At 39.0% G+C, this 10,912-nt stretch overlaps 1 protein-coding gene across 1 annotated transcript; it reads left to right on the plus strand.

Moving 5' to 3' along the window:
- The first annotated feature begins 4,753 nt into the window (after window positions 1-4,753).
- LOC137817374 (uncharacterized) lies at window positions 4,754-6,041 on the plus strand. The gene is made up of 2 exons (XM_068620659.1): window positions 4,754-4,815; window positions 4,964-6,041. Exons 1-2 carry the CDS (start codon window positions 4,754-4,756, stop codon window positions 6,039-6,041), a joined length of 1,140 nt encoding a protein of 379 aa, XP_068476760.1.
- The last annotated feature ends 4,871 nt before the right edge of the window (window positions 6,042-10,912 follow it).

Genomic DNA, 10,912 nt, shown 5'->3' on the forward strand with positions numbered 1-10,912 from the left:
TTTATATGAGTGGTTAGTTATGCCCTTTGGTCAAACTAATGCACCAAGTACCTTCATGCGCCTCATGCATCATGTTCTTAGAACATTCATTGGTAAGTTTGTTGTTCTTTACTTTGATGACATTCTCATTTATAGCTTATCTTTGGATGACCATAGGTTGCATGTTAGGCAAGTTTTAGAAACCCTTAGGAAGGAACATTTGTATGCTAATCTTGCTAAATGTATGTTTGCTCTTGATCATATAGAATTCCTAGGGTTTGTTGTAAGTTGCAAAGGGGTCCATGTGGACAAAACAAAGGTGATGGCCATTCAAAATTGGCCTACACCGAAAACTTTGAATGAGGTCCGAAGTTTTCGTGGACTTGCTTCTTTCTATAGAAGATTTGTTCCAAACTTTGGTACCATTGCCGCACCACTCAATGACATAGTGAAAAAGGATGTGGTCTTTCAATGGGGAGAAGCACAACAAAAAGCTTTTGAAACTTTGAAAGAAAAATTGACTAATGCTCCCATCTTGGCCCTTCTTAATTTCACTAAGACATTTGAGATTGAGTGTGATGCTTCAAGCATAGGTATTGGGGTTGTTCTCCTTCAAGAGGGCCACCCTATAGCCTATTTTAGTGAGAAATTGAAGGGAAGTCATCTCAATTATTCCACTTATGATAAAGAATTATATGCACTTGTTAGGGCTTTGTTTACTTGGCAACACTATCTTTTTCCCAAAGAGTTTGTGATACATAGTGATCATGAATCTCTTAAATATTTGAAAAGCCAAAACAAGCTTAACAAGAGGCATGCTAAGTGGGTGGAATTCATTGAGCAATTTCCTTATGTGATCAAACACAAGCAAGGCAAAGTAAACATTCTGGCGGATGCTCTTTCTAGAAGATACACTTTGCTAAATATTTTGAGCTCTCAATATCTTGGCTTTGATCACATTAAGGAACTTTATCATGATGACCTTGATTTTTCTCTCATCTATCAAGAGTGTCTTAAGGGAGGACACAAAGATTTTTTTATACAAGATGGCTTTCTTTTTAAAGGAAAACGTCTTTGTGTTCCTCAATGCTCTATTAGATTATCTTTTGTTAGAGAAGCTCATGAGGAGGGTTTAATGGGTCACTTTGGGGTTGCTAAAACTTTGGATGTGTTGCATGAACATTTCTATTGGCCTCATATGCATAAACATGTTCATAGTTTGTGTGATAAATGCATAGCTTGCCGCAAAGCTAAGTCTAAGATGCATCCCCATGGTTTATATACTCCTCTCCCTATCCCTTCAATGTCTTGGGTTGATATCTCTATGGATTTCATCTTAGGATTACCCAAGACATCAAAGGGAAAGGACTCCATTTTTGTGGTAGTGGATCGTTTGTCAAAGATGGCTCACTTTATTCCTTGCCACAAAGTGGATGATGCATGCCACATTGCAAACCTCTTCTTCCAAGAAGTGGTTCGCTTGCATGGGATCCCTAAATCTATAGTGTCCGATAGAGATCCCAAATTCTTGAGTCACTTTTGGAAGACCTTGTGGGGCAAGTTTGGGACTAAGCTTTTATTTTCTACCACTTGCCACCCACAAACTGATGGTCAAACCGAGGTGGTGAATAGAACTTTGGGACAACTATTGAGATGTTTTATTTCGGGGAATCCTAGAGTGTGGGAGAATTTACTACCCCATGTTGAGTTTGCATATAATCGTGTAGTAAATTCTACCACCTCACATTCTCCTTTTGAGGTTGTCTATGGGTTTAACCCCTTAACACCACTTGATCTTCTTCCTATTCCCCTTCTTGGAGATGTCTTGTGCAAAGATGGGGATGAAAAAGCTTCTTTTGTGAAAACTTTGCATAAAGACATCAAGAAGAGAATTGAGAAGAAGGTTGGCAAGTATGCTGAACTTGCCAATAAAAGGAGAAAAGCATTGTTGTTTGATGAGGGAGATTGGGTTTGGCTTCACTTGAGGAAGGATCGTTTTCCTACTCAAAGGAAGTCCAAACAAATGCCTCGTGGGGATGGACCTTTCCAAATCCTCAAGAGGAATAATGACAATGCTTATGAGTTAGATATGCCTGATACATTCTTAGGTAGTCATACTTTTAATGTCAGCGATCTAACTCCTTTTTCTGTAGGTCTCCAGAATTCGTGGTCGAATTCTCTCCAACTCGGGGAGTATGATGGAGATCAAGCTCAAGTGGACATGGAGGCCAATCACCAAGATCAAGAAGAGGTTGAGGCTCAAGTGGAGGACGCCCATGGAGGTCAAAGCCCACCTCAAAGGCTTACAAGAAGCATGTTCAAAGATTTAGGAGCTAGGGGACGTTTATTTTCTCTTTTTGTAGTTTCTTTGATTGAAGGTGCTTAGAGGGAAACATTAGAAACCTCTATTGTTAAAGCATCTTTTAGTCTTTAGTTAGGAGTCTTAGGAGGGGGGGTGCGTTAGTAGATAGGTGTAGGAGTAAATAAGGAGGTGCCAAAGTGAGAGAAGAGATCACACCTTCCTCATGACTTGGTTTAGGCGCCGGTTGCATTTGTGTTTAGGAGGGAATTTTGAATTCTCTTAGCTTGATTTTCAGCACCTCTAGGCTATAAATAAAGGTGCTGCCCTTGTACATTTCAGATTTGAATTTAGACTAAAGAAACTATACTCAATTTTTGAGAGAGCATTGGAGAGCTTTGTGCCTTCTTCACTAGTCTTATCTTGATGGTTCCATGGTTACCTCAAGTGGCGGCTTGCACACTTATCTTGGAGTCTCCATCCTCCTAGTGGCGTGATCATCCAACCATTCTTCCATCTTCATGAGTTTTCTCTTCTCCTTCCTTCCTTCTCTTTTGATATTCATGTCTTAAGCTTGTGTTCTTGTATTTTGGTTCGGCACTTTCATTTTCCAGCTACTGTTCTTCTTTTATTTTGAATTTTGGTTCGGTGTTTTTACATTTCCAGCACTTCTTTTCAGTATTCTTGCCTTTTAGTTCATTTTGTTCGGTTCATTTCAATTCTATGTCAATTCTATTCGGTGCAATTGCTTTTCCTCTCTTTTTAATCGGTTCAATTTGACAATAATTGGAACTTCCATATGAGTTTGTGTTTTGGCACTAGTTTTGGTGAGTTCTTCTTTATAGAACCTTGATCCAATTCTATGATAAAGTGCCTAGCTCATAACCAACTCAAGATGATTCCTAAGAATGTCAATAATCATTCTAATTGTGCTAGTGGAATCACATCATGCAACTTCCTTCATTTTCTTGGCTTTGGCTGCCAAGTCTTTCTTGTTGAGCTATCCCAATATGTTGTCTTCAAGAGAAACATGGGTAGATTAGCAAACCGATACACACATTTGTAGAGCATGGGAGCTTTGATGTTTCAAATCCATGATGAAGCTTGAAGTTGTGCTGTTTTCGGTTTGGGTTTAGTCTAAGATGTTTAGAATCTTTGTAAAAGATCATTCTTTGACCGTTGCACAAAGCTTGCCCAATTTGTTTTAAAAAAGAAATGTGTTTTTCTAAGCAAAGAGAAAAAACAACCGGTTGAAATCTCAAAAATAATCGGTTGTTTGTCACTTGGCTTGTTTGAACGTTTTAAAACTGTTTTTGACTTGGTTAAGTAAATGCCTAACCAATTCAACCAGTTAAAACGACTTTTCAATCAGTTGATTGTGACATTTCATAACAGCTTTTTGAAAACCTGTTTAATCTGTTTTGGATGTGATCAAAACTACTTTCGCTCATAAATGTTACCTAGAACGGCTAGTTTTTTAGTGCTATAGATATAACTTTTCTTTTGAAACAACTGCACAAGTTTTACACAAGCTTGAAATCAAACAAAGTGAGATTGAGATTAGTTTTGAAAGAAGTCTTTCAAAAGTTTGCAAGATTGTTGAATAACTTTGCACTGGTTCAAGGTCTGGTCATAGGAGCTTTCTAATTCCTGTAAACTCAAGTGTATTATATGTTAGAATATATGGCTTTAAACAAGAGGGGGAGTGAATTGTTTATAAGAGATTTTCGCAAACTTTGAAGGTATAATAATTCAATGCTGAATTATAGAGAAAAGAATCAAGGAAACTGTACTGATAGGCTAAAACCGAGAGGTTCATGCCGAGAACTACATAGTATAACAATTAAGATGTTAAGTTAAAACCGAGAGGTTTTGACCGAAAGCGATGAAGACAAAAGAATAAAACAAAAATATAAATGTCGTAAAAGCCCAGTTAGATAAAAACTTGCAAGAGGGGTGCACAAATAATAAAAAAGGTGCAGAAAGAAAGCCCAAGAGTAAAGGGGAAAGCCCATTAAAGAAACTCTATAAATAGGAGTTCAGAGATAGAAAGAGGTAAGAGTGATTTTATCTGATAAATATTAAACCTTTTCTGACTTTGGCATTGGAGCGACTTGCAGGTACCCCCCACCTGTTGTGAGGAGAAGCCGAGAGCACCAGCCTAGAGGAGAAGCCGAGAGTATCAGCCGAGAGCACCAGCCTAGAGGAGAAGCCGAGAGTATCAGCCGAGAGCACCAACCTAGAGGAGAAGCCGAGAGTATCAGCCGAGAGCACTAGCCGAGAGCACCAGCCGAGAGGAGAAGTCAAGAGTTCCCACCAAGGAAAGAAATTAAGTATCCAGCTCAAGATAGTATTCAGCCTAAGATTGAAGAATTAGTCTTGTTAACCTTTTTCGAGTGTTCTTGGTCCCTGTTGTAAGAACATTTTGGCGCCCACCGTGGGGCCGAGGGTCAATTGAGAAGGGTTAAAGACAAGATGAGTCAAGGAGGAGAACAAGGTGGAGACCGGGAAGATAGTGTTAACATGCCAATGGCAATGTTGGTCCAATTACAAAAAGAATTCGAGATGTTAAAGAAGAATAATGAAGAAGAATTGAGTATGTTGAGAGCCGAAAACGCACACATGAGGAGAAAGTTACAAGAGAAAAAGGTTTTGAAATTCATCTTTCGAAACTGTTCAACCTAGGATACAAGTGAATGAGAGGCTGTATCACAACGAAAGTTCCCAAACCAGAAGAAGATGGCTTGAAAACTCTGGGGTTTGTGCAGGGACATCTTCTAGAAAACATCCGTTTTATGATGTTATAATCAATACTCCGTTGCCTGACAATTGGAAGAACTTGACCATTGACAAATATGATGGGAGTACGGACCCTGATGAGCATATTGCAATATATACTACTCAAATCAGCTTGTATACATGGAATGATGCTGTTATGTGCAGAGTATTTCCTACAACTCTGAAAGGGGCAGCATTGAGTTGGTTTACGCGCCTCCCACCTTTGAGTATAGATTGTTTTGATACGTTGATAGAAAAGTTCGGCGCTCAATTTGCAACTAGTCGTCCTCATCATTTAACGTCAATCGCCTTACTGAACATAAGACAAGAGAAAGGAGAATCCTTAAGAATGTTCATGGAACGTTTTGGAAAGGTTGCTTTGGGAATCCGAAATCTTAGCCCAGAAGTCACCATGCATCATATGATCACGGCATTAAAACCGGGACCGTTTGCCGATAGTCTCTGCAAGAAACCTGCAATCAATTTGGATGAACTAAGGCAACGAGCATCAAAATTTATGCAAATGGAAGAATTAAGGGAGTTTCGAAACCAAGTAAGGGTTGATGGAGGTGAGAAGAGGGTGATAGAAAGAGAACACCCACCTGCTGCAAGAAGAGCCCGAGAAGAATTCAGAAGCCGAAAATTCCAACAATACACACCTTTGAATGCAAACAGAGCTAGAGTTTTACAAGAAGCTATGGCAACAGAAATAATACCACCACTAAGAAAAGCACGAACACCAGAAAGAGCAGATCATACCAAGCATTGCGAGTATCATAAAAATCATGGCCATCATACAGAAGAATGCATCGGGTTGAAGGATAGAATAGAAGAATTAATTCAAGCTGGACAGTTGAAACGCTTCGTCCAAGGAGGAAATGCGAGAATAAGGTTAAGTCCTGAGAGAGGATCGAGAGGGGGAGAAATGGGCCAGAGAAGAGTTGAAAGATTTGAAAGAAGAGATGAAAAAAGAGTTGAAAAATGAAGTGATAGAAGAGATGGGAGGCTAGAAAGAAGAAGTGATAGGGATCATCAAAACACTCAGTCAGTAAGGCGGAGTAGGGAACGAAGTCTGGGTAGGCCGGTCAGAGGATTTATAAACACAATTTCAGGAGGTTTTTCAGGAAAGGAATCCTCATCAGCAAGAAAACAACATTGGAGAAGTATCAGAACCATTAATCATATTTTCAAAAGAAGAACCTTGCCACCAATGCTTTTCACAGATGAAGATTTTCAAGAGATTGATCCCGATCACGATGACCCTATGGTGATAACGGTAGAAATAGCCGAATACGCCGTTATGAAAACCTTAGTTGATCAAGGGAGTTCAGTTGATATTTTATTTTGGGATACTTTCAAAAGATTACATTTAAGAGAAGAAGATATAGTACCTTTCCGAGAGCAGATCATTGGCTTTTCGGGAGAAAGAGTTAACACTAAGGGGTACATTGATTTGATGACCACATTTGGAAGAGGTAATAAAACTAAAAAGATCAAAATCAGATATTTGGTGGTGGATGCTACTACATCGTATAATGTGTTATTAGGACGATCCTCTTTGAATAAACTGGGAGCAATAGTTTCAACACCGCATTTGGCTATGAAGTTCCCAACAAAAAAGGGTGAGATAGCAATGGTTAATGTCAATCAAAAAGATGCTCGGGAATGTTATGTAGCAGGTTTAAAGATGAATTTAAGAGCAAACCATGATACTGAAAGAATGGTGGCAATGGCCGATTTGGACCCAAGAATAAATGACGAAAGGATAGAACCAAAAGAAGAGACCACAACTGTGGTATTGGGTCAAGACGAGAAGCAATGCACTTATGTAAGTGGAAGTTTGCCCAAAGAGTTGTTAAGTAAATTCATCACAGTGTTACGTAACAACAAAGATTTGTTTGCTTGGAAACCATCTGATATACCTGGGATTGATCCGAAAGTAGTTTGTCATAAATTGTCTGTATGTCAAGAAGCAAGACCGGTCTCTTAAAAAAGAAGAAAGTTGGGAGAAGAAAGACGAAAAGCAGCAATAGAAGAAACTGAGAAGTTAATGCAAGCTGGTTTCATAAAAGAGGCTCAATACACAACATGGTTATCCAATGTAGAGCTTGTCAAAAAACCAAATGGAAAGTGGAGAATGTGCACAGACTATACAGACTTAAACAAAGCTTGCCCGAAAGATACATACCCATTACCCAACATAGACCGGTTAGTGGATGGGGCGTCCGGACAAGAGATGATGAGTTTTCTTGATGCCTATTCGGGGTATAATCAAATACAAATGTATGAGCCAGATGTTCCAAAAACGGCTTTCACCACAGATACCGCGAATTATTGTTATAAAGTCATGCCTTTTGGTTTGAAAAATGCTGGAGCAACATATCAAAGGTTGATGGACAAGGTGTTTAAGGATCAGATCGGAAAAAATATGGAGGTATATGTTGATGATATGGTTGTGAAATCAGGGGAGATAGAGAAACACTTGGAAGACCTTGAGGAGGTGTTTGCACAGATAAGAAAATACGAAATTCGGCTTAATCCAGAAAAATGCGTTTTTGGGGTAAGAGGTGGAAAATTTCTAGGTTTCATGTTGACAAACAGAGGCATTGAAGCAAACCCTGACAAGTGCGAAGCAATAATGAAGATGGGAAGCCCAAAGAATTTGAAGGAGGTACAAAGACTAGTGGGAAAACTTAACTCATTATCAAGATTTCTACCAATTCTTGCCGAAAAAACCAAACCAATAGTAAACTTGCTAAAAAAATCCGAAACCTTTGAGTGGGATGAGCGATGTGAGCAAGCCTTTTCTCAAATCAAAACTATAGTGGCCGAACCACCAATCTTGGTTAAACCAGTGTTAACCCAACCCATCATAGTCTACCTAGCAACCTCAGCTGAAGCCATAGGAGCGGCCTTGATACAAGAAACCCCAGAGCAAAAACCAATTTTTTTTGTGAGTAGATCCCTACAGAGTGCCGAAACCAGATATCCCAAGATTGAAAAAGTAGCCTTAACCCTGGTGTATGCTGCGAGACGTCTTCGGCCATATTTTCAGAATCATCAGATAATTGTGAGAACAGATTATCCAATATCCAAAATTTTGAGAAAACCAGAACTTGCAGGTAGGATGGTGACGTGGTCGATGGAGCTATCAAAATATGGAATCAAGTACGAGCCAAGAGGACCTATCAAAGCCCAATCCCTTGCGGATTTTATTATTCAAATGCCGACAACAACACAGCAGGAGCAATGGACATTGTATGTAGATGGCGCATCAAGCAAAAGAGGTAGCGGAGCAGGAATAGTGCTTGAAGGACCAGATAACTTCCAGGTGGAGATGGCGCTAAGATTTGAGTTCAGAACATCCAACAACCAAGCCGAATATGAAGCTCTTGTTGCAGGGTTACTATTAGCCAGAGACATGGGAGTTGAAAATGTCATTTGCAAAAGTGACTCTCAACTTTCGGTGGGACAGGTGCAGGGACAGTATCAGTTAAAAGATCCATTACTGATGAAATATTGTCATAAAGTGTTAAATATTATGCAATGTTTTAATAAGGCCGAAATGAAATATATTCCAAGAGAACTAAACATGAAAGCAGACTCATTATCCAAACTAGCAAGCCAACAACGACAGGGGCAACACAACTCCATCATACAGCAAACTCTTAGTCAGCCAACAGTGAGTGTGGAAGAATGCTTGAATATCGCAACCTCAAAAGATGAATGGATGAAGACTTACATAGAAGTAATAAAGAGCCAAGAACAAGGAGTTGAACCGGATGCAAGAATGGCAAAGAAAGTAGCTAGTTTTGTGTTGATTGGTGATGAATTATACAAAAGAGGATACTCTGTGCCTTTGTTAAAATGTCTTTCGAAAGAACAAGCTGAATACGTAATTAAAGAACTCCATGAAGGAATTTGTGGGCTACATTGCGGAGCTCGAACAATGGCAACAAAGGTTTGTAGAGCCGGTTACTATTGGCCAACAATCCGAGAAGATTGTGAATTTTATGTCAAAGCATGCAAAAAATGTCAAGAATTTGGAAGTCTAAATCACATACCAGCACAGGAGTTGCACGAAATTGTTTCCCCATGGCCATTTGCAAAATGGGGAATGGATATACTTGGACCATTCCCACTTGGACGAGGACAAACCAAGTTCATGATAGTAGCTGTCGACTACTTTACAAAGTGGATAGAAGCAGAAGCATTAACTAAGATAACAGCTCAACAGGTCCAATCGTTTGTATGGAAAAATATAATATGTCGATTCGGAATCCCACACACCATTATAACTGACAATGGCAGACAATTCATTGACAAAAAACTTATGGAATTTTATGCAGATTTGGGGATCAAGTCAACAAGCACGTCAGTTGAGCATCCACAAACAAATGGACAAGCTGAAGCCGCAAACAAAGTTATTCTCGGACAATTAAAGAAGAGGTTAGGAAGTGCTAAAGGACTATGGGCTGAGAAGTTGCCAGAAATATTATGGGCATACAGATGCACACCACAAACATCAACAGGAGAAACACCATTCAATCTCACGTACGGAACAGATGCAATGTTACCAGTAGAAGTTACTGAACCAACACTACGAAGGCAAATGGAAGATTGGAATATCAACAATGAATGCTTAAGAACTGACCTTGATCTTATTGAAGAACTCAGAGAACGAGCAAAAATAAAGGAAGCAGCAGTAAAAAGAAGAGCAATGAAGAGGTTTAATGCGAAAGTGAAGTTCAGGGATTTTAAGGAAGGGGATTTGGTCTGGAGAATGCGTACTGATGCTCGGAAAGATCCACGACATGGAAAGTTGGCAGCCAACTGGGAAGGACCATTCAGGATAATGGAAAACTTACACAACGGAGCTTATAGATTAGAAACTCTAGAAGAAAAAGTGATATCGAATACATGGAATGCGAGTCATTTAAAGTTCTATTTTAGTTGAAACAGAAGATGTAAGCCAAAAACTTGTATACATACCGATTATCTAATCAAGAAGAATTATCCAGTAACATCATCTTATTAGACTCATGCTTTTCTTTTCGGTCTTGGATGTTGTCACTACAAGTGAAATCCCTTCCGAAACAATACTACCTTTCGGTCTTGGACGCTTTTCACTTCAGGTGAAATCCTTCCCGAAAAAATTTACATCATTCTTTTCGGGCTTGGATGATTTCACTTCAGGTGAAATCCCTCCCGAAAAAATTATTGACATAATTCTTTTCGGTCCTGGATGCTTTCACTCCAGGTGAAATCCCTCCCGAAAAGTGGTCTATTCGATTCTTTCTTCAATTAGTTCACAAGACATCTCCAAGCAATAGATATAAAACCAAGAGAATCATAGCGTTTAATTCAAACATCGGCAACTAAAGACAAGAGTTAGATCTACCCACGCAGGTCCACGTTTTTGGTTACTTTAAAAGTAGTACAAACCGAAAGGTAGCAACTATACCAAGGCAATAAAAAACCGAAAGATAAACTTAATGCTTGATGATAATAAAAACCAAATAATACTCTTGTTACGTTTCTAAATTAACATTTAAAAGCGTTTAACTAAAATAATCGAAGGCACAATCCTAACAGCGTTCGACCGAAAGGTTTATCATACAACCGAGAAGACAAAACCGAGAGGTTCTAAACATTTAGTACAGAGCCGAAAGTAAGAGTCAACAAATAATACCTAGTGAATAACAAACAATAACTCAAGAGGAATAATATTCTTTAATTTCTGATAAGATTCCAAGGAGACATTACAAAAAGGATTCAAAACTTCCATATATAAGTTCAACATTTCAAAACCAAAACAGTCTCGTCATGTAAACCGAGAAACTATAAACAAAACAT

The sequence above is a fragment of the Phaseolus vulgaris genome, unplaced genomic scaffold (assembly GCF_000499845.2).
Source record: "Phaseolus vulgaris cultivar G19833 unplaced genomic scaffold, P. vulgaris v2.0 scaffold_35, whole genome shotgun sequence".
NCBI classification, from domain to species: Eukaryota; Viridiplantae; Streptophyta; class Magnoliopsida; order Fabales; family Fabaceae; genus Phaseolus; species Phaseolus vulgaris.

What these genes read in the sequence shown, in the direction of transcription:
- LOC137817374 (XM_068620659.1), top strand. Translation starts at nt 4,754, where the DNA reads ATGAGTCAAGGAGGAGAACAAGGTGGAGACCGGGAAGATAGTGTTAAC. An exon ending in GTTAACATGCCAATGGCAAT is followed by an intron (nt 4,816 to 4,963) that starts GTTGGTCCAATT and finishes TGTTCAACCTAG; the next exon opens with GATACAAGTGAATGAGAGGC.